The sequence below is a fragment of the Sminthopsis crassicaudata genome, chromosome 3, assembly GCF_048593235.1.
Source record: "Sminthopsis crassicaudata isolate SCR6 chromosome 3, ASM4859323v1, whole genome shotgun sequence".
Classification (NCBI taxonomy): domain Eukaryota; kingdom Metazoa; phylum Chordata; class Mammalia; order Dasyuromorphia; family Dasyuridae; genus Sminthopsis; species Sminthopsis crassicaudata.
This window is the reverse complement of record NC_133619.1, coordinates 597,947,459-597,975,418: the sequence shown is the minus strand read 5'-3', so window position 1 is coordinate 597,975,418 and position 27,960 is coordinate 597,947,459. Positions and strand designations below refer to the sequence as shown.

The following is a 27,960-nucleotide window of genomic DNA, read 5'->3' as shown; positions in this document are numbered from 1 at the left end:
CTAGAGACGACAGCTCGCTACATTTGGCAACCTTTTCTGTTGATGGACTGTGTCTGTTGCCTGCAGACCAGCCAAGTTGAGTCTGGGAAGACTTGCCTCCAGGTTGGCCCCAGGATGACATCTTTCACTTAGAACAACTGTAAACCCATCTGTTAAGTTATGGAGGAGCTGCTCTGGTGAGAGGAAGTTCCATGAACACTAACTTGGATCTCTGAGGTATTGATGTATTTACATAGGGTAAAGATGCAAAACACCCACAGTTAATGTGCAGGAGCAAAACACAGACAAACTTGAATGTTGGGGCTGGACTAAAGTAAGGGGTAGAGACGCAGTATGAGGCACCTCACTAAAAGAAAGGGGCCCTCAGCCCCTGAAGGGCCGGGGTGATATCAGAGGGCCAGGATGAGACAATGTCCTGGAGAGGGTAGAGATTTGGGGCCTGGTCTGTCTTTGTGGGGATCCTCCCATTACCAATGACTAAAGTCTGTTTTTCTTCTTTTGAAGTCTCTGGAGATAGATTAGAGTAAATGAATTCTTCAGAATTCTGTGATCCTGAACAAATGATTAAAGGAGCCACATTTTTCCCTTCATCATGTAGGCAAGGCTCAAAGAAAGGGCGCAATGGGCCAGAGAAAGTATGGACGAATGTATAGATGTGAGATTTGTTGGTGGCGTTGTAAAAGGAGACAAATCCACCTTCATAATCCAGGAAAATCCCCACGCGGCGGGGGCTCTCCTTGAGGCGGAAATAAGTCTGTGGGGATGTAAGAGCTTCATATTCATTCATCCGACTCTGACGCAGCAGCCAGTGTCCATTTGAAGGTGTTGCTGTGATCTTCCCCTTCCTGCTCACTGACTCACTGCAGACCCCAAGGATCCACTTGGTTTTGTTTCCTACACATACCTCCCAGTAATGACAGCCAGACGTAAAGGTTGGAGATCCCAGGACACTGACAACAAAGTTAAACCTCTTGGGGTTGTCAGGGACATCCTGTCGTTTTTCCCCAAGTCTCACACTTCTAAGATCTTCAGAGAGGAGGAGTTTGGGATGAGCAGTATCTGGATCCAAAGTGACATCCACTGCAGAGAAAGCAAGATGAGGGCACAGATTGGGACAAGTTTAGACTCAGAAGACCTTTGGGAAGGCTTACTTATATCCCAGCCCCTCTCTGGTCCCAGCATATAGGAAGGCAACTTTTGATTCTGTCAAGACTATTGTTAAGACACTAGAAAAGGATCTTTATTTGTAAGGATGCCCTAACCTTCAAGAAAATAGTATCTTTGTCTCTGGCATGCTGATGGAATGGGGCAAGACTAGGGGTTTCCAAAGCTAGAGGAACATTTATACAGATGAGTGTCACTTACCCGGGTGTAGTCTGGCCCTTCTCCAACCTGCAAGGGGATATAAGCAAGATGTGGTTAACTTTTCAGGGAGGGACCAGAGAATGGCAGGAGACACCCAGAGGAGATGAGAGAGGGACATCAGAAACTGCATCTCACCTGCATCTGCTGCAATTCTTTTCAATTCTGTAATAAATCAAACAGGAAGATCAAGAAATGATACTTGCAAATATAGGCTCCATAGGGGACAAGTTGGAACTGACAGTATTAAGGAAAAGCAGCACTTACTGAGTTCAGCACGATGTTTCTCTAAAACATAAAAGATTTGATAAATCAGTATGGGTACTTCAGCTCCAGAAAATCCAGCCCAGCCAAATTCCATTCCCATTCCAAATTCTACTAAGTAATACACTGCCAGGTAATTAGCACTTTGCCACCAAACACTTAGGGGTCTACTCTTAGGGCAAGCCTATTTTGGATTTTATCTAAGGGGGATCAATAGAGCCTTCTTACATAGTGATGGGGGGCATTGTAGAAACCCAGTGTGTGAATGCAGTTTAGTTTAATGTTTACTTAGTTTCCCATTCATGGGGGCAAAAAAGTAGGTTTTTTTTCTAGATCAGGTGTTTCTAACTATGATCAGTCCATGGATACTCAAGATAGATTTCAGGGAATCTGTGAATCTGGAATGGAAAACTACATTTTTATTTCAATATAATTGCTTTTCTTTGTAATTCTATGTATTTTATTTTATTTTATTTTGAAATTTAGAAATGTTCATATACTTCTCTAGACTACAAAAAAAAAAAGTTGAGAATCCCTAGGATCGCTAGACCTAGGACATCTAGAGAATTTCAGGTTTTTTAGATCTAATAATCTAGGATTCTATAATGGTTGTAGAACACAAAAGGAACTTTGAAAACCAAGAAATCTTCATTCCCATAAACAGAATTCTACCCCTTCTGCCCTTAAGGAACTGAAACCTAGACATGTGAACTTTCTATAAAGTCTTGTAAGCGGAAAATAGCATAAGCCACCCCTTGGGGAAGGAGCAAAACTTACTGAGTCCTTTATGAAGTCTCCCTAGGGGGGAAAACAAACAAAGATTGATGAGAAACATTACTTTTTCTCTTATATAAATATCAAGACTCCCAGAGACAGGAAACCCATCCCAGGATGGGCCATTACATAACTAGTCCCATTCTCTCAAAGAATTCTGGGGTGTTTCATCATAGTTTTTCTTTGTACTGAAAGGACAGGGGGAATGTATTGGTAATGTTACATCAAGCAGTATCTTCCAAAGTTCAGAATTTTGGAATAATATTATTTTATAGACATTTCACTAATTATCTAATCTTTTTTTTTCTATTCTATTTCATTTTAGTTGGCCTTTATGGTTGTGTGTATGTGCGTGCACAAAAATATGAATGTATCTACATGTGAATACACTCAGCACCATGAAAGAGAAATGTGTCTTGGATGATAATACAGTAAGCTAAATTAAGAATTTATTAAATAACCAGATCCCAAAGTGGTGATTAATGGATTGTTGGCAATTAAGAAGCAGTCTCTGGGGGAGAATCACATGCTCTGTGCTTGTTCTGTTCGACATTTTTAGCAATGCTTTCTATAGAAGCAGAGATGGCAAGGTTATCACATTTCTGATTAATGAATCTGGGGAGAGCAAATAAATAATGCACTATTACAGAATCAAGATTCTAAAACATCCCAACAGGCTGAATCTAATGAGATTTTAAGATAAACATAAAGTCACAATTGTACAAGACAATATTTTTAAATGAAATGAAAAAGTTTTAGTTTATTTCAAGCTAATATGAATAAACTAGTTTGAATTGAAAAGTACCTCAGAAATCTCCTATTTCATCTCTTTTTTTACTAATAAGGAAACTCAAACAGAGAAGTTAAATGACTTGCCTGTGATCATATAGGCAACAAGTAGAGGAAAGGGGAAAGATGAGAGAGGGAAGGAAGGAAGGTGGGAAGGCTAAGAAAGGAAGGAAAAGAGAGGAGAGAAGTCTTTCTAACTCAAAGCTGGACATTATCAGACAATTCTAAACAAATTAGGATTTTGTAAATTAGAAAGAACTTTATTTTTAGAAACTGATGGGAAAACTAGCATAAGTGAGAAGTTAGAACCAAAAATCAAGTTTTGATCATGTTCATCTCTCTATCCTCACATAAGTCTTCTCACAATGTTTTTCAGCACTAAACATTTCATTCATGGAGCATCTATGGTCATTACAACAAAAGGCACCCTTACTTATAGAAAAAGAAAAGTTGCCCATCCCTCCCTTGTACTATATGTCCCAAATAATTACCTTTCTCTTTCCCATGGTCTTCGAGAAGATTTTCTAGAAAGAAAGGCGAAGGAAATGAGATCTGGACCTCTAACTTTAAAGATTTTATCTCTATGTAAACTACAGAGATTTTCTTTTTTATGGAATAATCACATTTTGACCAAGTTAATTGTAAAGTAAATTTGAAGTAAAGCAAATTTTATTTTCCATATATGCTGTATTAGTTTTGCATTTGGCCATATTTTCTCTCTCTTCCTACTGGTATGCATAAAATCTGAGCATCTTAATGGTTATCACATGGAAAAATTTGACTTTTTGCACTTAGCAGAGGCCAAAAAAAGCAATGTAAAGAAACATTTATTAAGCATTAGAGCTGTTAAAATGGAAGGGTCTGATTTGAGAATTGAAAATTATCTGAGGTCTTCAAGGAAAAGTCAGACCACTATTTGTTGGAGATGTTGTTGATGGGAATCCTGAACAAATATGGATTGAATAGTATCACCCCTGAAATTCCTTCCAACGCTGATTCTATGATTACATGTGTGGTCTATCTAGACATTTTTAGCATCATAAGGTATGAAAGCTATACAAAGTCTTCACTCATGAAAGTATATCTCATTTTCATTTGAGTCAATTCACAGTTATTTCCTTTCAAAGAGATTTCATTTTAGAAACATGACTTTTATTCATCCAATATGGTCATCCGAGTTGTATTCCCACAGGAAAAACAATTTCTTAAAATGCTGAGGTTGAAAACTTTTCATTCTATTACTAGATTGTTATATCTGGAAAGAACTTTCGAAATCATCAAGTCCAGTCTTGCTGATGAGAAAACTGACGTCGAATAAAATAGCTCTCTCATAGACACACCAGTTTGTAACTGCTCCAGGACTAGAACTTAACAGCCCCTGGTTCCCTGTCCCATATTATTTTTTACTTCACTATACTGTCTTTTATGTGATGTAGATATTAAGAGGATGGCCAGTCCTATGGCTTGGTAGTTACCATGATACATCACAATCCTATACATGCTGGAAATTGTAGTTCTCCCCTTGCATCTCACTTTTTACTGACATTACTTTCTGTATTTCATTTATTCACCTAGTATCATGGTTGCAATTTTCCAACTCCAGGATTTTTTCTTGCCTCTCCATTAGAGCACAGAAATTTAAAAAAAAATTTGTATAAAGATTTGTTCACTGTACTCTCACATCACTCAAGAGGATCACAGAATCCAAGGATTTGGAGCTGGAGGAGACCCAAAAATCAACTACTCCAACTACCTCACTTTAGTGGAAGGAATCTGAGGTCCAAGGTTCTAAAGTGACTTTAACAAAACCAAAAAAGTACTGGAGTTAGAATTTGAATCTAGCTTTTCTGGTTTCAAAACGAACATTCTTTTTCTTCTAGCCCCATCAGCTCTAAATTCCTATGATTTTTTTGGAAGTAGATGCAGTTAATTAATTCCTAATGAATTTGAGATGTCAGAGTATATAAAATGAATTTGCTTCCTGCTTTGTTAGCCCTCTAAATTCAAAATTCAATAACAGCTTCCTTAGAACAAAAGATATATTCAGGTTTCCAAAACCAAACATAATGGTATATGATCTGACAAAGGCTATTACTTTCACAAAGCCTTATTAAAAGTATATTTTCTTTTCAATTTACTTGATAGAACTATTATAAGCAATTTTCTTTTGCTTTATATAAGCCTTAAAGAAGCATATGAGTACTATTACCATAATTATTATCTCTTCTTTTTTTGAAAGGGTTTAAATAGAAATGGTCCTGAAACAAGTTACTTTCTCACTATTATTTTTTATTTGATATTATATGGACTATTACATATATAAGTATAAAGTAATTACTTTATGTAATTAGATAAAATTATTAAGATGTACACCAACCCCATGTAGGTTCACTGAAAGCATCCTCTTTCCAAGAAATAACTGACAGAACAATAGAAACCTTATCTTGTTCCTGTATAGTTTTGCTTTTCTCTGCCAGTTTTCCATATTTTGAAAAAAAATTTGTTCCCTATAGCTTGAAATTTATGAGTATTAGGTACAATGAAATATATTTAAAATTATGTTTTTAGTTATTATAAATTACATTCAGATGATTGTGGAAAATGATGGTCTAATTCCAATATGATTTATTGGTTGAATTATCCAGGATTTTTCAAGTCTTATTTTTGTAGCGTGGATATTTGTTGTCTTTCATTTTATGAAAAATAACAAATTTCTGATATATAATTCTAGTTAACAGAACGTGTCATGATAAATATTTGGTGGTTACTAAGTTTTTAAAGCCTAAATTTTTAAAACCTGAATTGCCATCTTGCAAGTTTCTACTGTTTTTATATAAGCTACATTAATCACTATGTCCAGGCTCCTTAAAAAATTTCTGGTTGCAATGAGCTAGCCCGAAATTGCAATCATAAACCTCTCCATTTCTACAAACAAATTCACATAACTCAGACATTTATTTGACATGTCTTTGTCATTATATTGTTGCCTGAGTTCATGAGATTATCAACTTCTACCTTTTTATTCCATTCTTAGATTATAGCTGTTTGATAAACTCCATCTAAAGGTAAACTATTTTGGAATGTATAAAACAAATCTCAAGACATGCACCTGTGTGGTAAAGTGATATCTTTTTTTGTTCCAAAAGTATTTCACCTATTTATCATGTGTTCTAAAAATGTCTATTGACTCTCTTCCTCTTTTTTTGGCCAAGAACTATTAATCTTTTTATAACTACCTTATGGTGATGGGTCCTATGTTTCACTAAGATTTTGCAGAGTTTTATTAAAATAACTTTCCAAATTTTTTGCTATTATTTTATTATACAAAAGTCCTATTCTATTTCCTTGATTTGGGTATCAAGGACATATTTATATTATAGAAAGGAATTGGAAAACTGTCTTCTTTTCCTGTTATTGCAAATAGTTTACATAATATTGAAGGTAATTGTTCTTTTTCATAGAATTAACTTGCAACTCTTGGATTTGTTTTCAAATCAATTTGGGAGTTCATGGATGTATTGTCCAATTTATTTATTTGATATTGAGTTCATTTATGTAGTCTACTTCTTCTCTTATTAAACAGAATAATTCATATTTTTAAAGTCTTCATCCAGTTAATTATCAGTTTTGTTAGCAAAATAGTTTATGATAAATTCGTTTAGTTCCTCTTAAATTCTTTGAATTTCTCTTTTCATATTTGATAGGAACAATTTGGTTTTCTTCTCCTTTGAAAATTATACTAGCTATTTACCTAGTTTCTTCATTTAAAAAAAGTTCTGAGGTTTATTGGTTCAATAGTTTTTGGTTTTTAATTTTATTAATCTCTTCTTAATTTTTGGAATTTCTACTTTGTTGCTTAGTCAGAGTTTTCTGATTTGTTGCTGTTAAGGTGTTTTTAGTTGCCCCCTAAATTAATGGATTTTTTTTTATTTTAATTGAGGAAAGTATTTAATGAAATAAAATTTTCCCTTAGAACTGCTTTACATTTATGTCCAAAGTTTTGGCATGTTATTTCATTATTGCAATTTTCTTTCATAAAATTTTCTATCCTTTCTATATTTTGTTCTTTGACCAAATAATAATTTAAAACATGTTTAGTTTCTAATTATTTTTTAATTTTTTCAAGGACCCTTGAAAAAAATATTTTTATTGTGTTTTAATCAGTAGATGTTGTATTTGTAACTTCTGCTTTTCTATTTTTTTGGGGGGGGTCTTTATTCCCCAACACAGTCAGTTTTTGTGAAGGTAATATGAAAAGCTGAGAAATAGGTATTATTTTCTATTCTCATTCAGTTCTCACCATAGATTGCCCATTCCTAATTTCTCCAAAATTCTAAGTACTTAGTTTCTTTCTAGATCATTTTTTGGTTACATTTATCTACCTACTCTTATAATTTTATTATCAAATTTTCTTTCCAATTTGATTAACTTTTTCTTTAAGTATTTAGATGTTATACCATTTGGTACACATATTAAGTACTAATATTGAATCATCATCTAGGATACCTTTAAACATAATTTAACTTCTCTGCTTATCTGTTTTTTATCATCTCTATACTCACCTGAAATCTAAATTATTAGTCCAAATTTTTCTTTTTTATTCAACTGAAACATAATGGATTTTGTACTAGTCCTTTATTTTCATTCCTTATGTGTATCCTTATATTTCATATATAATTCTTGTAAGCAACATATTAGATTATGTTTTCTATTCAGCTATTTTCTCTCATTTTTGGATGAATTTATCAAAAATCCTACTCCAGTGCCTCACCATGTTATGGAGGTGACTCTAGGTTCCCAAAAGTTATAAGAATGGAGCAATATAAACATTGGCAGTTCCTATAAAACTGAAAAGGTTCTCAGTATAGGTTTAGTGATGGATTATAAATCTCTCCTATGAGGACCAGTCTGGCTAAGTTCAATGAAGCTTATCATTATCAGATTGGCTGGAGGGCGATTTTTTTTGAGGGGTGATATTGCGTTTTGGTTTTTGCTGTAGCAACTCTTGAAGACCACCTATCAGATTATGTGATTTAGATAATAAAATGGAATGCCTGCCCAGACAATAATTAAGGTTTTTGAAGTATAAATATTATCATTATTTCTTGAAATATGAACAGTTCCAGATATTCTCTTGTAAGAATTCATGTTATGAGTCAGCTAAGTGGCGCAGTGGATAGAGCACCAGCCCTGAAGTCAGGACGACCTGAGTTCAAATCTAACCTCAGATACCTAACACTTCCTAGCTGTGCGACCCTGGGCAAGTCACTTAACCCCAATTGATTCAGAAAAAAAAAAAGGAAAGAAAGAAAGAAGAATTCATAGTTACAAGAAACAGAATTCAAGATCAAAAAGTGACTTGAGCATATATGTAGAGAAAGTCTTTGTAAAGAAAAAGAATATTCTTTTAAAAAAAGAAGCAAGTGAGATTAATTTGCTATAGTCCTTTCTATTACAGAAGATCTGCTTTTTATTCAAATTAAATAAGATTCACATTCATCCAGAGACATTAATTTCCAAGAGCCAAAAACAGGAATAAGAAATTCAGAAAGGTTTAGAGGCTTTATTAGAAGCCAGACTAAGTTAATAAAAGAATGTATCCAGCAACTAGCCATCTTGTTTTTATCATTCATATTAGGAGAAGCCACAGTAACTGGTCACCAGTAACTGCTTCTGCCCCATGATACTTACCTATTTCTACCACTTGTTGATAAAGAAGCTTCTCTAAAGGAAGGAAAGAAGAGACAAATGAGACTGACACTTTAAAATGACTGGACTCCTAAATCATTTAGGAGATTGAAAAATATGGGGAGAAAGAATAACATTCCTAATAAATGCAGAGAGTAAGCTTCTACAGTAAATCTCAAGGACTATTTCAGTTTCATATTCCCATTACAATGGCTCAAGGATATGGCTCCAGGCTTCATGCCAATCTCCCTCATAGCATTCCATTTTCCCCACAAAGTCCCCATCACTTTGACTCTCAGTCTTCCTTTTTAATTTGTTTCATTTTTGCTGTTCTTTCCAGGACTCTCACTCCACAACCCACCAGTTAGCCCTCCTACCCCCACATTTTATCATATTACCTCTAGATCTTCGTTGCCTCCATATGATATAAATACCCAATGCAATGAAGAGCCCCAAAATAGGCAGGATCACAGCCAGACCCACTGCTGAGGGGGTGACATACAAAGATGGAAAAGCTGAAACAGAAACCCCCAATGTCATGAGGAAAGAGTAGGGAAATAATAATGAAGACAGTGATAATTCTAATAGTTACTCATAAGAAAAATTAAGCTTTATGATTTGCAAAGGCACTGACAAGCTGTTTAAATACAATATTTATGCACAAATATGAGAGACTAGTTTTTTCATGTTCTGTCTCACTTCCTTCTGAAGAGTGAACTCTGCCTAACTATATATTTCTTCAGCGTAAAAAGGTAAAAAGGGAAAAAAAGATAGATTTCTTCTCAAGAACCAAAATATTGAATAGCTCAACATTTAATGAGATCTCTTTCATTAAAGCAGAGTTTTTAAATTTAGGATTCCTGAAATTAAAAAAAAATTTTTTTGAAAATTATATTTCAATATAATTTGTTTCCTTCATAATTTTTATATTTTATTTTATGCACTCAAAATATTGTCCTGAGGAGTCCTTAGTCTTCACCAGACTGCCACAGGGGCCTATGACATACAAAGTGTACTAAATGACTTTTCAAAGCTTTCTTGTCCTACAATGCTATAGATCTATGGACCTTCTGAAAAATGGGAGAGAGCTCTTCAGTCACAAAAGAATCAATATCTTCTCATAAAAATTATATTTTCTTCCTCCCCGTAAAATCATCTCTAACTAGCTCTTTTTCTTACAATGTGGGTCCCATCCTCTTTAGTTCGCAGGATCATAAATGGGCTTAAGCAGTATTTGTTTGTGCCTCTGGCCAAAGATTTAGGCAAGGAAAGAATGGATAAAAGAAAAAGGGAAAGAAAAATCAGGAAATGGGAAAAAAGAGAGAAAGCAGTGAAGATAAAGAAAACTTGGACATGGCCTAGGTGGTCAAGTACTTTTAACCACTGCTTTCAGCATTCCTTAATGGCATTCAAATCATGGATCAGGTCCACAATATCCATCCCTATACTAAATGTATCCCAATTAGTTTTGCAGACATATGTCTGGTTTGCAGACACATGCCCCATTAAGCACCCCTTCTGATCCAAGCAAATTCTCTGGGTCCCTACTTAATTAGAATATGTAACTAAAATCATCATAGCTGATATTTACATAGTGCCTTAAGGTTTGTACAATAATAAAAATTATCTCATTTGATCAAAGATTTACCTCTTATGAATAGAGTTGTTCTCTTCTCTTGACCAAGAGCAGAATTCCAAATAGAGCAGGTCATGTTCCCTGAAGATCCATCTCTCAAAGTAACAGAAGCCTCCATTTGGAATAGCCCCTCCTTATCCAAGTATTGGGTCTCTGATGGAAGTATCTCCCCGTGAGTATCTCTCCACTGAACCTGAGGCTTTGGGAACCATCCCAGGGATCTGCACACCAGCTGAATCTGTCCAGCTTCATAGTTTTCCATATGAATATAAGGATCCAAGCCCAGTGCTAGAAAAGAAAGATCTGCTTGAGCCAGCAATACATCTCCTTTTTACCTCCATACCTAAAACATTACCTTCCTGACCGTTTTACCATTATTCCCTATATATGGATTTTTTTTTTTACAGCCAACAGGAGTAAAGAATGTGACTTTCTTTTTTATAGTCTTCCATATAGTCTAAGGAAGCATCTGGGCTCGCAAGACACAACACTATGTTAATTACTATGTTAAGTAGCCTACCCCTTCAACCTTTGTTTCCATTGGAGATTCTGGACCATTGTTCAGTTAAGGGAATGATGCAAGATAATGCAGAGATGGTTGCATTCTTAGCTTAGCCAGAATCCTGAGAGATAGGGATTTGGGACCAAGCTATGTGGCAAAATTTTATTTTTTAAAGATTCTTCTGTATGTAATATACTGTTGATTACTATCCAAAAGGACTTCTATAAAAGGTTAATGCTCATAAGAAAGGTAGAACAATATATTGGATCATGCTGAACTTGGGGTTAGGAAGACCTGGATTCAAATCCCAATTCGGACACTTTATTGAATTCTATTAATGAATCATAGACCATTTATGAATCAGAGAATCACAAGTGTGGACCTGTAAGGAACCTCAGAGGCCAATTTAGTCCAGTTCTCCCTCATTTTACCAAGAAGAAATCTGAAGGTCAGAGTGGTACAATGGCTTATTCAAAGTCACAAAATTAGCATCAGAGCTAAGATTTGAACTCAGGTCTTCCTAATTTCAAGTCCAATTCATTCACTACACTCTAATTCTCTTCTTCTGTCATTACTCTGGCAAAATTACTTAAAGTCTGAGTCTTCAGAAGTGCCAATAATAACAAAATATATTCTTCTCTTATCCTTAACCCAACTCACACTTGGAAAAGGCTGTTCCTTCCAAGGAGGTGAGTATTTGATGGGCTTTCAATAAATTTTTACCATAAAAAAGACAAGCAATCACTGGAAAAAATGTTGACGATAAAAGGAAATTTAAAATAATGAATTTTGATGGTTGTACATATAGGTCCCTGGCACTAAAGTTGAGTGGGGTTCAGAATATGTGTTGACCTAATATTCATTTTTGAGTTACATAAAGATTGGCAAATAATTGCTTACTTATCAATTGCTTACTTCATAAAATGTTCAAGTCATTCAACAGTCACAGAATGTATTTGTCACCCTGCATTCCCTCATAACCCATTCTAACCTGCGACATCCATTTTCACAGAAGCATTTTTGCTCAGAGAACCAGCTTGGATCTGACAATAGTACTCTCCTTGGTCTTCAAGTCGGACATTATAAATCTCCAGAATGAAATTGTCTTCCTGGCTGTCTTTCACCAAGGCTGTTCTCCCTTTGTATTGTGGCATCTGCTCTCCATATAAGTCTTGTCCATTCCGATATACATGAACAGCCTGGGAAATCTGGAACTCTGGGGTCCGTAGCCATTTTACTTCTACAGACTCAGGGACCATCCACATGGATAGAGGACAATGAAGCTCAGCTTTTGTCCCCAGCATGACCAAGTTCCTTTTGCCAACTTTTCCTGTATCATGATACAGAGAAACAGTGAACATGAGCATAAAAAACACAACTTAGCAAAGGGGAAAGAATGATACAGACTTCAAGGAGATAAACTGGAGGAGAGTATGGAGGAAAACAGTTCCCAAGAAAAGGAAAAGAAAAGATGGTCCTTTAATCCTTAAATCCCTAGATACCAGTAGAGAACAGGCAGAAATACTTACCTAACCCCTCTGTAGGTAGCTGGAGGGAAATAAGGATGATGAGGCAGCTGGAGAGAGAGAAACTGGAGCAACTTGCCATCTCCAACAGAGCTAGGATAGGGATAAACAAGTGCAGGGTTAGTGAGTGTGACATAGAAGAGAATATGTTGATTCAAAGAGATAAATGAAGAGAAGAGGTGGTATAAGGAAGAGCCTGGAAGAATGGAAATCAAAACTACATACTGACCACAATAATAAAAGGTAATAATAATGGCCCTCCTTCAAATGTGGGTGCTGTGAGACTGTCTTTGAAAATACATTTATACAGAGTGAAAAAAAGGAAAAAAAATTTAAATGCAAACTGCCTATTTCTATGTAAGAAAAATAAAAATAGTAGCATAGAAGAGTTCATTAGGGAAAACAGAAGCAAAAAAAAAAAGTCTCAATTCAGTGATTGCTGGAGAGGATATAGAAAGACCAAAGTTTGTTGGTAGTAATAACCAAGATAATTTAACCGTATACCACAAAGAGAGAGAGAGAGAGAGAGAGAGAGAGAGAGAGAGAGAGAGAGAGAGAGAGAGAGAGAGAGAGAGAGAGAGAGAGAGAGAGAGAAGGAAGGAAGGAAGGAAGGAAGGAAGGAAGGAAGGAAGGAAGGAAGGAAGGAAGGAAGGAAGGAAGGAAGGAAGGAAGGAAGGAAGGAAGGAAGGAAGGAAGGAAGGAAGGAAGGAAGGAAGGAAGGAAGGAAGGAGATCAGTCTGGCATGACCTATTCTCTATGATGTCATTCTGGCTCCATGTGATCACCGCTTTTATTTCTAAAGTTTCACTAAGCATCCTTTTAACATTATGTTTTAAGATCTTGCCTGAAAATGATACTAAGTTCACTAGCATACAATTTGCAGGTTTCATTACTTCCCCATTTTTTGAACAGAACAACATGTGTACCTGTCCAGTCTTGTGTACATCTCTACTTCTCCATAATCTGTAAGATATCACCAACAATGGATCAGTAATCATATCTACCAGATCTTTCAGTACCCAAGAATGTGGATCACTTGGCCCACATTATTTGAACTTAAAAAGCAACCAGATGCTCTCTTGCTCAATTATTTCAGTCATTTCCAACTCATAACACATTTTGGAGGGGGGGGGTTCTTGGAAAGGATACTGGAGTGGCTTGTTTCCTTCTCTAGCACATTTTACACAAGAGGAAATTGAGGTGAACAGGATTAAATGTCTTGCCTAGGGCCACACAGTGATTTGTGTGGATTTGAACTCAGATCTTTCTGACTCTGGGTTCAGTGCTCTATTCCTACTTGCCTTGGGCATCAATTCCCTATTAGTTATTTACTGTTTTGTTCTATTTTGTCCTTTAGAGTCCAAAGGATATTCTCCTTGTTAGAGAGAACAAGAGCAAAATAAGAGTTGTTAGATCTGCCTTCTCTCCCTTGTGGATCACCTTGGTCTCTATTTCATATTCCCATCACTTCCTTATCACTCCTTTGATCCTACTCTTTTCTCCAATAGAATAACAGGTGCATTAGAACTAGATGAGAATCCATCTCAAAACTGGAAAGGACCTTAAAGATTATCTAACCACTCCAAAGGAAATACATGACATTATGGAATTGGACTCCTTTACAAACACCACCCCTGCCCTCAAAAAATATTAGAAGATCTCTAGGAAAAAAGCATACTTTCCCTCTCTAGACCTTGGTGCTCTCATCTATGAGAGGAACTTTGACTCCATGGCTTCTAAGATCCCTCTCAGCTTTAAATCTATGAGCCTATGACCTTCTACAGCAACCTTTGGAAAGCTCTAATCACTAAGAATGAGATGTGGTGAAACTAATTATGGGGGGACCTATTTCCATTAGCTGCCACATTAGTTCATGAGTTCCTATGAAACACGCCCAGCCCTTTCTCCTTTTAACTTTTCCCCTTGTCTCCTCTCCTTTCTCTTTCCCCTGTACGCTCTCCTGTACTAGATTACATCCTGGTGGGTTTATTTTGGGGCTATGGACCATGAACTCTCAAATCAAGATCTGGGATCTGACAGAATGAACCAATATGGCCAATTTCTCTGGTCACTTTCATCACTAGTATTCTTAGAGAATGATTATTATTAACTTCTGAGACAGATCCAGCGAATTCTGGGATCTTTGCAAACTCAAAAATTTCAAAATATTGCAACTGATAATAATCCTAAAATAAAGTTGTTGATCTTTGGCGATAGGATACTTGACCTTTTAGGGATACTAATGTTCAATTATATTGAACTGTCTTAAAGGCATGGGTCACCCTGCCCTAGGTCACCATAGGTACCAGAAGGAATATATGCCCAGCAGCCAGTACTTTCAGTGAAGATTAATAGGATTGCTATGATGAAATAATTGTCCTGGAAGCACCACAGAAAGGATCTGGAGACCCAGCCCTTTTCTTTCTTTAAATAGGGATCATTTGGGACTCTAAAACCCAACTACATCCATTTTGTGTTAGCTCTTGAGGGAGACTGAGCAGAGGGAAAGGGCACAGGTACAGTGCTTATCTAATAGTGCTATGATCTAGGCTTATTTTAATAATTAATTAAATAAAAATAATAGAATTAATTGTTACTGCATGATAAGAAATGATAAGATGAATTGTTTCAAAAAAACTTAAGATGACTTCTATGAATTGATTTTGAGTAAAGTAAGAAAAGCCAGGAAAACAATTTATACAGTGCCATACTTTTATACTTTTAAAAAGTAACTTTGAAAGTTTTGAGAATTCTGATTAGTGCAGTAGTTAACTACAGTTTCAGAAAACTAAGACTAAAGAAGATGAAAGACTTGGGCTATAGAATAAGACATGTCTTTAGAATTTGCTTAACTTGACTATGCATATTTCTTTCAAAGGATTTGTCTTTCTTTTTTATCCAATGGAGAAGGGAGGAAATAGTAAGAAAGCTAGGATGGATGGATATAATGTAGTTTTAAAAAGGAAAAAAATATATACCATTGAAACATTTTTTAATGCAGAGAAGAGCAAAAAAGCTGAAAAGCTAAGGAGAAGGATAGAAAAGCAAATTATCAGTTAACAAAACATTTACTTAACCAAACAGCAAATAGAGGCATTTATCCTCAAGTAATAATAATAATAACTATAATTGGATATTACTGTTCTGTAAGAAATGATGAACAGTCTGGTCTCAGAAAAGCCTAGAAAGACGTATATGAACTGATGGTGAGTGGAGAGAGCAGAACCAGAAGAACATTGTACATTGTTATAGCAAGATTATATGATGATCAACTATGGTAGACTTGGTCTCCTCCTCTGCAAAATAGGATAATAATATCTATTGCATGTATCCCAGGATTGTTGAGAGGATCAAATGAGAGATGAATGTAGAACTCTATAAACTTTAAATCTGTATATAATTAATCATCCTCATCATCGTCTGCAGTGCAATTTAGAAGCTAAATAAGCTGATGAATTGTTACAGGAAGAGTGATGTCCAGGACAAGGGCAGTGACAGTGGGGATATATTTGGCCCTCAGAGGTGACCATTTTTAGTTCTTCATGCTACATTGTAGAAAAGATCTTGATTAGCTATTGAGCATCCAGACAATTGGAAGGGGAAAGGGGCTTCAAAATCATAGCATGTAAAGATCATTGAAATAATTTGTGTGAGATGGCTCTCTAGGAGATGATTGGGGCAGAATACAAGGAAAAGTTAAGCGATGTAAAAATAAAAGATATCAATAAAAATTCATTTAAACAATGCAAAAAATGATGATGGTTAGCCTTGTAAAGAATAGACTCAGATGAGCTATGATAGATATCTTCCAGTGTCTGAATGACTAGTTGTCCGTGGAAGAAAAATTGAATGCTTCTACTTGACTCCTGAGGTTAGAACTACAGTATATTACCTCAAACAAGCAGTAATTTTACATGCATATTTTCATTTTGTGACAGCATTGTGTGCTTCTATTAATATTAAACTGACTCAAAATATCTGACTAAGTGAAATTGGATTAAGTTGGTTCTTCTCCTTTAGTTAATTCTTTGCCATCTGAGTAATGTATTTCATGACATATACATGTATTTTATTGTTCTCCTTTTTGTTGTATTTTTTGGTTTTATAGTTTTCAAGAGTGACTATTACTTCAAGGAAACATAAAAAAGTTGAATTACTTAAAGATCACACTTTGATGACAGAAACATTGCAGTGGCTCTTGGTGTTGAGGAAGTAAACCAAGTCAAGGTTCACATAATGAAATGAGACCAGATCTACCAAAGCAGAAGTTGTGATAGAAAATAAAAACCCAGTGCCAAGAATGACCAACTATTTTTGCAAAAGAATCAAATAATCCTCAGAAAATCCTCAGCTAGAGAGATTATTGATTATAGTACAATATAGACTTTTTGAAATTGGAAGAACATCAAAAAGATTAGTTTAAAAAAAACTGTTAACCCTTGCTATGATGAAAAAACACTAGTCCTAGATAAAACAACACTGAAATGCCAAAGATTAGAAAAGGATAATTTTTACTGTTAAAAACTCACTTTTTTTATTCAAGACTCTACCAAAATCATTTCTGTGTTCATATGAGCCTAAAAAAACTAGGTATTTTCATTAAACTATAAAAGATCCAGCAAAAAAAAGTTTGGGGAATTTTTTTTTTTATTTCCAGTAGGCCTAGAATTACCCATCATTGAGGAAATGATGAACTCTCATAAGCATATTGAAATACTATAGCAGAATTATTTCACCACTATAGAAATTCCTAAGTGAAAATGAAATATTGAAACATATTACACTGTGCCATATATCATGAAATATTAAGAAACATATTCAAGAGATGGAATTAAACATGTCTCAATAGACAGAAAATTAATTTGATTTAAATCCCATTAAAATCAATGGGCCATAATCAAGACTAGTTAGAAAAATAGACTGTCAGAAGTACACTTAAAAACCAATGTGCCTTCAAGTTGAAGAGTTAAAAAATAAATGTTAAAACAATGCTAAATCATGTAAAATAAGTGACTGCAACAAAATAGGACAAAGGGAGAATATATTTAATTCTACTTTGGTTCAATTACTTCACATACTCTGCAGGGAACAATAAGTTGTTGTTGGGGAGGATAAAATTGTTGGGGGGGGGGAAGATTTTGTTCTGTGTAATTAAAAACTTCTCCAAAATTAGAGTGATAGCATAAAAAAGCATAATGGGAATCCTCAAGAGATTTTGAGCCATTTCTTACTAGACATCCTCAAGCTTAATGACTATTTAACAATTATGCTATAGAAGGGATTTCCAAAGGATATGGGTTGGATTAGATTACTTTTTTTTTTCCTGAGGCAATTGGGTTTAAGTGACTTGCCCAGGATCACACTGCTAGGAAGTGTTAAGTGTTAAGTGTCTGAATTCATATTTGAACTCAGATCCTCCTGACTTCAGGGCTGGTGCTCTATCCACTTTGCCACCTAGTTGCCCCTCCAATTAGATTACTTTTTAACTCTAAGATATTAACTTGTTTTAATTCAAACTTAAGAAGTATTTCTTAAGCATCATTGTTAAAGAACAGACAACATAATATTTCATGAAAAATGACCTTCAATTTCATAGGGGACCACTATATCATTTAACATAACTCCCAATTCTTTGTTAACAAATAACTTACTTTGTAAAAACTAAATTTATAAATAATATTCAGGGTAGGCATAAGCAGTCTCTTTAGTTGTTGGTACCTCCCACCTCCTCCCCCAAAAAGCAGTCCGGCCATACTTATCACTGATTGTCACTGAGAGGTTTAAGACATTGAGGGAAAAGGTAGATAAAGAAAGTGAAAGGGGATATCAGAAAAGATGAGGAAGGAAAAGACAAGAAAAAATGCATACAGTGGAGTGAATTCTCTTCACTAATAAATGTCTGTCATTCACTTTCAGTGGCTTTTTCAAACTTCTTTTCTCCTCAAATACTCAATATCTCTTCCATTTCCCCATCTTCTCAGAAGATGCTCTTAAGTTCTACTTTTCTGAGAAAATAGTTTAATGAATTCTTTCCTTACCATTTTATTCCTCAAAACTCAGATATCTTCCCCCATCTCCTTAATTCTTATTTTTTTTCTTTTTAAACATTTTTTTTTAAGTCTTGAGTTCCAAATTCTATTTCTCCCTTTCTCCCCTGCACTCTCCCTGAGATGGTCAGCAATCAGATACAGGTTACACAGGTGAAATCATAAAAAAAAACCACTTCCATACTGGTCATTTTGTACAAGAAGATATGAGATATTTATTTATTATATTTAATAAAAAGAAAAAATGAAAGAAAAAAGTGAAAAATAACATGCTTCAATCTGTAATCAATCATTATCAGTTCTTTCTCTAGAGGCAGATAGTATGCTGCTTCAGTAGTCCTATGGGATTGTCTTGGATATTGCTGAGAATCCAGCAATCCAGCAATAGCCGTCTTTCATAGTTCTTCATCAAACAATATTGCTGTTACTGTGTACAACATTCCCCTGGTTCTGTATAGTTGACTATACATCTGTTCATGTAAGTGTTTCCAGATTTTTCTGAGAGAATCTAATTCATTATTTCTTATAGCACAATAGAATTCCATCTCAATTATATAACACAGCTTGTTTAGCTATGTCCCAGTTGATGGGCATCCCTTTAATCTCCAGTTTTTATCTACCACAAAAAGTATTTTTGTATAGATACTTCTTTTTTCTTTTTGGGGGATGCCTTTAAAATATACACCTAGCAGTGGTATTGCTAGTTCAGTGGGTAAGCACAGTTTTATAGCCCTTGGGACATAGCCAATTTTTTTCCTGAAGAAAAGGTGACCCTTCTCTTTTCAAAACAAACTCCTCTATTTATACCCTCAATTCTAATCTTCCCCAATTTTTCTAGGAGCTTTCCCCACCAATCATTCCTTCTCTCTCTTCTCTATGTCTCTGTTAGTTTGTCTGTCTTTCCCTCTTCTGTTTCCCCTCTCATTTTCAATCTCTCCCCATCTGCAGAATCCATTACCATTGGCTATGAACTGTGTTCAGTTCTACCCTATACTTTTAAATATGTTTTTCAATTTTATTTTATCTTCAATTTCAAATTCTCTTCCCCCTCCTTTTCCCCTTGTATTCACTTTCCTTTTCCTTTTCAAAAAGTAAGAAAAACAAAGCCCATTACAAATATGTATAGTCATAAAAAATAAATTCCTGCATTAGTCCTGTAAATAGAGAAAGGAAGGAGGAAAAAAATTGAGGGAGGAAAGAAGGAGAAAAGATAAGAGGGAGGATAAGGAAAGTAGGAAGAAAAAAATAGGTAGGAGGGTAAAGAAGTTAGGAAGAAAGGGAGAAGAGAGGAAAGAAGGAAAAGAACACATATTTCAATCTACACTCAATCCATTTTATCTTCTTTAAAAACCTCCAAGATGATGACTCTAATACTTCTTCCCTTTCACTGCCAAACTCCTAGATAGCATTGTCCATCCTCGATAGCTTCCCTTCCTTATCAGTATCCATTCACTTTTTAAACTGCCTGAATTCTAATAGCACAAGTCAAAGAGAAACCAAATTCACTAGTGATCGTTTTTTTCCTACGTTAGTTCAGATTTTAAAATAGATTTGTATTGACATTTTTGATTTTATAGAACCTATCATTTCTTTTATATCCTTTCCCCTCCCCCCTTTCATACAGCCATTCATTATGACAAAGACATTTTTAATGGAATAAGAAAAAAATTAAGTAAAACTAATCAACATATAGAAGAAAATCTGACATTACTAACGTTTCACACTCATGATCCTGATGTCTACAAAGAAGTAGGTGAAGATATCATATCTTCTTTAGTGATATTTATAATTTAATACCATTCATTTTCAATTTTTTGTAATGATTGTTCTTTCCATCTACATTGTTGTAATCACTGTATATATTGTTTCTTGATTCTGTTTACTTCAATTTTCTTTCTCTATTCACCATATTTCTTATTTCTAATAGTATAGTAATAATTTTCCATTGTATTCATGTACCCTAATTTGTTTAATCATTCATTCTTTTTTATCATAGCTTTTTATTGACAAAACATATACATGGGTAATTTTTCAACATTGACCCTTGCAAAAACTTCTGTTCCAATTTTTCCCCTTCTTTCCTCCATCCTCTCCCCTAGATGGCAGGTAATCCCATACATGTTAAATATGTTAAAATCATGTTAAATACAATATATGTACACATACTTATAAAATTGTCTTGCTACACAAAAAAAAAATCAGATTTAGAAAGAAGGTAAAAATAACCTGGGAAGAAAAACAAAAATGCAAGCAAACATTAACAGAAAGAGTGTAAATGCTATGTTATAGTCCACATTTATTTCCTAGTGTTCTTTCTCTGGGTGTAGCTGGTTCTATCATTACTTATCAATTGGATCCTCTCATTGTTGAAGAGAGCCACGTCCATCAGAATTGATCATCATATAGTATTGTTGTTGAAGTATATAATGATCTCCTGGTTCTGCTCATTTCATTTAGCATTAGTTCATGTAAATCTCTCCAGGCCTCTCTGTATTCATCCTTTTGGTCATTTCTTATAGAACAATAATATTCCATAACATTTGTATATCACAATTTACTCAGCCATTCTCCAATTGATGGGCATCCATTCAATTTCCAATTTTGAGCCACTATAAAGAGGGCTGCCACAAACATTTTGGCACATACAGTCCCTTTCTTTTCTTTAAGATTTCTTTGGAATATAAGCCCAGTAGTAACATTGCTGGATTAAAGGGTATGGACAGTTTGACAGCTTTTGAGTGTAGTTCCAGATTGCTCTCCAGAATAATTGGATCTGTTCATAACTCCACCAACAATGTATCAGTGTCCCAGTTTTCCCACATCCCCTCCAAAATTCATTATTATCTTTTCCTGTCATTTTAGACAATCTGAGAGGTATGTAGTGGTATCTCAGAGTTGTCTTAATTTGCATTTTCTGATCAGTAGTGATTTGGAACACTCTTTCATATGACTAGAAATAGTTTCAATTTCATTATCTGAAAATTGTCTGTTCATATCCTTTGACTATTTACTAATTGGAGAATGGCTTGTTAATCATTAATTCTTCAGACAAAGGGCTTTAACTGTTTCCAGTTCTTTACCACTATAAAACTGCTGCTATAAATGGAAGCTTTTTGTCACTGACCTTCCTTGAAGTATATACCTAGCAATGATATCTCTGAGTTAAAATATAGATATTTTTGTCATTTTTTTGCATAATTTCAATTATTGCCTTAGTATCAAATATAAAAAAAAATTGGTTGGCTTTTAAAGCCTTTTATAACATAATCTCTTTATAGCTTTCCAGTTTCAACATCTCACTTTTTAAACCTATATATGCTATATGACCCAATGATACTACCTTCCTTGCTATTCCAAGACACTCTTTATTCTGGATATTTTCACCATTTGTTCCTTATGCCTAGAATTCTCTAATCTTTATCTCTATTTCTTAATTTTCTGACTTCCTTTAAGTCCTAAATCCTTTTTATGGTTGTTAACAGTTTGCAATTCTTCTGGGAATTCTTCTTCTGGCTTCCATTGACTACTTAGTAGTTAGGGGATAGCTTTACCAAAAAACTTAATAATTCTTGTATCCTGTAGCCTGTTCTTCTTCATCCTCCAAAAGATTTTCACTTGCATTGGCCAATCCATCATCTTGGATAACCTTGTATCTTATGTCTTCTGTGGCATTGTGCTCTCTAGATTTTTTTCTTTCCTATTAAACCATTCCTCCTCTCTCTGTGTTGCTGGATAATTATGCATCTTCTGCACCCTTGGAGTGGGTATTCCCCATGGTTGTCCTGAGTCTTCTTTTCTTTCAGAGACTGAATCAGCTACCGTAAGTCCAGGTATCATGCCTATGGAGATGACTCCTAAATCTGTATATCCAGAGAGTCCTAAACTGAACTTCAGTCACAATCACACACTGCCTGCAGAATATCTTCTCCTAGCTATCCTGTAGATACATAGCATGTTCAAAGTAGAATTGTCTTCCCCAATGTCTCCAGAGATTTCAGTTTCTGTTAAGGGCACTATTATTCTCTGAGTCTCACAGAACCTGGGAATACAAGTTCAGGATCTTGGAATCATCTTTTACTCTTCTCTTCCCCCCCCCCCAACATTTAAATGATGCTATATAACATTTCTATAATCTTTCCATTGAACTAACACTCCAGGGGAAGCTCTCATCACCTGAACTATTATAGTAGCTTTTTATTTGATATCCTTGCTTTTCGTCCCCTCTCTAATCATTCCCTCACATAGCTGCCAAAATAATCTTCCCAAAGCATAAGTCTATTCTATCTCTGCACCCTCAAAAATTTTTAGGGATTCTCTATCATCTTTAGGATAAAATAAAAATTTCTTTGTCTAACATATAAGGCCTTCTGCAGTCTTTCACTTATCTTTCAAGCATTATTTCACGCCACGCTCCTTCACAGACTCTAAGTCCCAGTCAAACTAGATCAATAGTTGTTGCTCTCAGTAAATCAGTATTCACATGAGGTATTCCCCAGACCCAGAATGCACTCCTTTCTCAACTAAAACTCTCAAAATCCTTGCTCTTTCCTAATCAGCTCTCCTTACCCCTCCCAGCTGTCAGTTCTCTCTTCTATCTCAATCCTCCTTGTACTATGGTAATTTTTGTGCATGTTATATATATTCTCCCCTTCTCAGTAGACTGTAAGCTTCCTGAGGACAAGAACTGTTTTATTTTTGTGTTATATCAGCAGCACAATGCCTTTCCCAGAGAAGACACTTTAAGAACTTTTGTTGAATTTAAAGGAAGTAGTTGAAGGGCTTCAGTTGGAAGAGGGATACTTATTTCACTCAATCCAAGAAGATAGAATTAGGAAAATTGAACAGAAGTTACAAAGAGACAAATATTACCTCAATTGAAGGAAAATGTCCTAAAAATCAGAGCTGTCAAAAATAGGAATGGGTTGTCTCAGGGGTCTTGAACTCTTCATCACCTACATATTTAAGAAAAAGTTGCCTGATCTCTTGTCAATGATGCTCACAAGTGATTATTGCTCAGATATTTGGGAATGGGCTATATGACTCTAACCATCTCTTCTAATGCTAAGATGCTAAGACTTAATATAGCAAATATGCCATATTAATATGAGTGGATTTTGCTAATATAAATACTAGATTAGAATTTTCATTTCTATGAAAGTAATGCTTAACTAAATTAAAGAAACTTTAAAGCCTTTTTCTCTTCCCCTCACTCTTTATCCCTGTCTCCAAATCCTTCAATCTATCAGCCACTGGTTTCCTCTTAGTTCTGGGATTACGAAAAATCCTTATGCAGTCAGCTCCAGGATTGCCAGGTAATCTCTCAGGGAATTTATTTTTAAAAAATTCTAAACCAGAGGAAAATTTACAGTAGACTATTTCAGGTAGTGAAGGATTGGAGGGAGAAGGTAGAGAGGGATATATTCATGAATGAAAGTGATATAAAAACAAAAAATACTAGTAAAATTAAATTTTTAAAAATTCCCTTTAAAACTTTTTAAATTGAACATCAATACCAACAATCACCATGTTAGGCAAACCTAGACAATGAGAACTCTATTTAGAGCCTTTTTTATCCTTCATATTAGGCTATTATCTCAACTGTCCTCTTTTATGTTTCATGGTTATAACTTCTGTATACCCCACATTTCTCAGGACCATCCTGATTTAAAAAAAAATGTTTACTTTTAATGAGACTTGATCAAAGGAATGTCCACAGTCAGCCACATCATATGGCTGTAGCATGCAAAATAAAGAGACATCTCCTCTTTCCCTTGAAATTAGAGAGAAGAGTGATGATATCTTTTTCAGGTTCAAAGAATTAATTATTCCAAGTTGGAACCAAGTTGAAGAATAAAGAGAAAATTCATCTCAAACTCAATGGAAAAAGAAAAGATGCTCACTCACCTTAATCAGGAGATCCTCAAGATTTTTTCTACAGTAGTAGAACAGGGACCCCTATTTTTTTCTCAGCCCATCCAATGATTAAAGCTGTAGCGTTGGGGAAATAGAAGGTATGTCCATAAAATGTGTAGTTTTTATCCTAGGGCTTAAGCCCCTAAAATGGGAGCTCTGTCTGCCTAGGAGACTCTCCATCACTAACTGTCCCCATAAAAAACAAACCACACCCTGCCTGTCTGTTGCTGATAGAGCAATAGGGCAGGGTTTTGAGTGCCAAATAAGGCCTGTGAAATCAACGGAAGGTGATGAAGAGCTGAAAGGTAAGTAGAAGCTAGGTAGAACAACCTTCGACTGCTTGAGTTGTGTAAGTTGATAATTTAGATAATATCTAAATAGGCTTTCGCAGAATAAAAGGTTCCCCATCCCTGAAATAAGGCAAAGTAAAGAAGCTCCCTATATAACAAGGGAATTTTCAGGATAACTCTAAGGGAGGGAACTAAACCCTTTCATTAAAATAGTCCCACATTTTCTAATGGTAATTATACATTCATTCCTTATTATACCACACCCCTTCTGCAGCATCTGCAACTGTTGCTAATTCTTTTTCAATTCAAAACTAATGATTGACTTTCCTGGCAGTCACCAATAGTCACATTTAACTAAATCACCCTCATCTCTATCAAATATTGGTTATTGCTCTCTACCAAACAAACCTGCTTATTTGTTTACACTTTCATGAAACACATTTCTGCTCCCAAACCATATACAGGCTAGTCTCTATCTGTAATGGGCTCTCCTTTCTGCTCTGATAAATATCTCCTTCCCTTTTCTCTTTCCACATTTATTAAAATCTTGCTCCATCTTGGGCCCTTTGGGAGTACAGAAAGACCAACTGTACATATATAGGACAAGACTTTCCATCCACAAATTCTGGAAATTTTCACTGGATGTCCCCTATTTTTGGAATTCTTTTCCTCTTCTTGTCTGCCTCCTAACATTCATTGCTTTTTTTCAGGATGCAGCTAAAATCCCACCTTCTACCAAGAACCTTTTCCAGGTTGTACTAGTACATTCCTTCAGAGATTATCTCCAACTTAACCCATCTATATTTTATTTGTACATAGTTGTTGGCAGGTGTGTCCCCCATTAGACTGTGAACTCCTTGAGAGCAAGTCGTGTTTTGCCTTTGCTTGTATCCCCCAGCATTAGTACCTGATGCATGGTAGATGGTTAATGAATGCTTGTTAATGTGATATAAAATAAATGAAATGAAGGATAATTATAGACAACATATGAAGAATGCAAAAACCATTTGGTTTTTGTTGGTTTGGGTATTTCTGAGATCAACCTTGTATTTCATTAACATGGAGGGGAGCAGACTAGCCATTTCAGACAAAATGGAGTATTCATTGATAAGTTTACAGGATCATAGGATTTAGAACTGAAAGGAGACAGAGCCATTAAATCCAAACCCTCAGTTTATGTATGAAGACCTTAAGAAATTAAACACTTACCTGAAATCACAGAAATAGAAGATAAGTAACAGTGACCAAAGTCATTTGATTCCTTTTCCCATGTTCTATCCATTATATGATGCTGCTTCTCCTTCTGGTCTTTAGTCAATCAGCTAGCATTTATTAAGCACCTATTATGTGTTATGTTACAAGCACTGCAGATACAAAAGAAAGGTAAAACACAGTGCTACCTTCCAGGATCTCACAGGCTAAAGCTTTGGAAGTTTAATAGAATAAAAACTTCTTTGAATGCAAGGTCCATTTTGATTTTATCTTTGTAATCCCAGCACCAACAACAGTGACTGTCACTGAGTAGGTCCCTAACTTGAACAGAACTAAATTCAGAAAGTTAATTTTATCAATTTGTGCAGGTATGATGTCTTTTAAAAAATCTTATTTTTCCAGTTCTTCCGTGTGCCAGGCTGAATTTATTTGTTGTTGGGCTATTTTGCTTTGTTGGATGTCTAGTGTCTTGTTCCTTAGTATGCATCTGTAGGCTTCTTGTAATCACTATTCCCTTTCAATTTTTCTCTAAAATTTTCCAAAGTTTGCTTCACTTTTCAGTGCTAAAATGGATTTTTCTTTCCTACCAAACCACCACATGGAATTGTACTGAGATTGCCATTCCAGAATATTGACTCAGAAATCCTTCTGGCTAAATATAAGTTCCTATTCTTTACTGAGGCCAAATTCAGGCTATTTTCCAAGTGGCCAAATTCCCCATTCTAGAAAGTAGGCATTTTTCCAAACAAAAAACTACCTGTCTTTTTATTTCATTTTAGGACAGGATACAATATGCCTTTTGTAAATCATTAAGCCCAGAGAGGCATTTTGCCAAGCTGTATTTGGATTGGGTCTCTACCTAACCAAATTCCCTGATCTTATTCAAAATCACGAGATCACTATTGCAATAGCTTTGCAGGCTTGACTGATAGAACTCATGCTGTCATAATGTATTAAAACTACTTTACTCTGAGCCATGGAAATACATCAAGGGCTTACAATATGCACAGCACTTAGGATACAAAGAAAGGTAAAAACAATGCCTGCTCTAGAGAAGCTCACAATTTAGTGGAGAAAACAAAAATAACAAGATATACAAACTGGATAAATTGCAATAATCCCAGAGGGAAGGAACCAGGATGCAAATCAGGGAAGGTTTCTTGATGGGATTTTATCAGGCACTTGGAGGAAGCCAGGAAAGTTAGGAGGTAGACATATGAATGGTGGACAAGTCAATGAAAGCAATAAGGGAAGCTCTTGCTAAATGTTATCCAATTTTTACCTTTCCTTCAGCTCCATTTCTACTTCAGCTTACTTCATCTTTTCCTTCTTCAGCTAAATAACGACCCAAGAGATTTTAGTTCATGTTATAGAATTTATAAATTCCGTTTTATAAATTGATGCTACATTAGTGAAATGTGAGCTTTAGTGGTCTCCGCTGAGAAGGCTTAAAATCTGGCTCAATTTTGTGCAATAGGTTAGCCAACTTGAGCTAGGCTCATTTCCCAATATTGCAATCAAAGATTACTTTTCCCCCCCTTGTTATGACATCCAATAAAACTATTTGTGAGGTGTGGTCTGCACTGTTGAATTAAAATGTCCACATCTGTGAAATCACATTTTTCACTGTTAATGACTCCTGCATTCCAGTTGTTTTTCCATTTGCTCTCCAGTTTTAGAAAATGAGAATAATCTTGGTATCTTGGGAAATGGAAGTGTGGAGACAGAAGGAAGACAGGGAAATTGTTTGGTTTTGAGCATGTCCAAATGGGGGGGAGGTGCGTTATCAAAAACTAAAGGTAGATTGAATTTCAGCTGGGGCCAAAAAAGCAGCAGCAGAATATGAGTGGGCTGAGGCAGATTTGGATTTGTGGGTATAGAGGGACCCTTTCAAGTAGCCAAGACTGGTAGTGTGCTGTGCACAAAAGTAGCATCAGAAGCATTGAAAGACAGGCCA

General features: G+C 35.3%; 1 protein-coding gene across 7 annotated transcripts; it reads right to left on the bottom strand.

The window, feature by feature from the left end:
• Positions 1-24,691, bottom strand: ERMAP (erythroblast membrane associated protein (Scianna blood group)). 7 transcript variants are annotated; one of them, XM_074307723.1, is made up of 12 exons: positions 24,493-24,691; positions 23,458-23,540; positions 12,545-12,634; positions 12,007-12,345; positions 10,526-10,801; positions 9,276-9,392; positions 8,881-8,913; positions 3,681-3,713; positions 2,404-2,424; positions 1,630-1,650; positions 1,366-1,527; positions 1-1,080 (listed from the first exon to the last, which is right to left on the bottom strand). In XM_074307723.1, exons 3-12 carry the CDS (start codon positions 12,621-12,623, stop codon positions 347-349), a joined length of 1,815 nt encoding a protein of 604 aa, XP_074163824.1. In that variant the 5' UTR covers positions 12,624-12,634; positions 23,458-23,540; positions 24,493-24,691; the 3' UTR covers positions 1-346. The 7 variants fall into 7 exon arrangements, with proteins under 7 accessions (XP_074163824.1, XP_074163825.1, XP_074163826.1 ...); XM_074307728.1 differs by lacking the exon at positions 23,458-23,540 and having other exon boundaries at positions 2-1,080; positions 1,366-1,392; positions 1,501-1,527; positions 24,493-24,690; XM_074307722.1 differs by lacking the exon at positions 23,458-23,540 and having other exon boundaries at positions 2-1,080.
• Between the last annotated feature and the right edge of the window lie 3,269 nt (positions 24,692-27,960).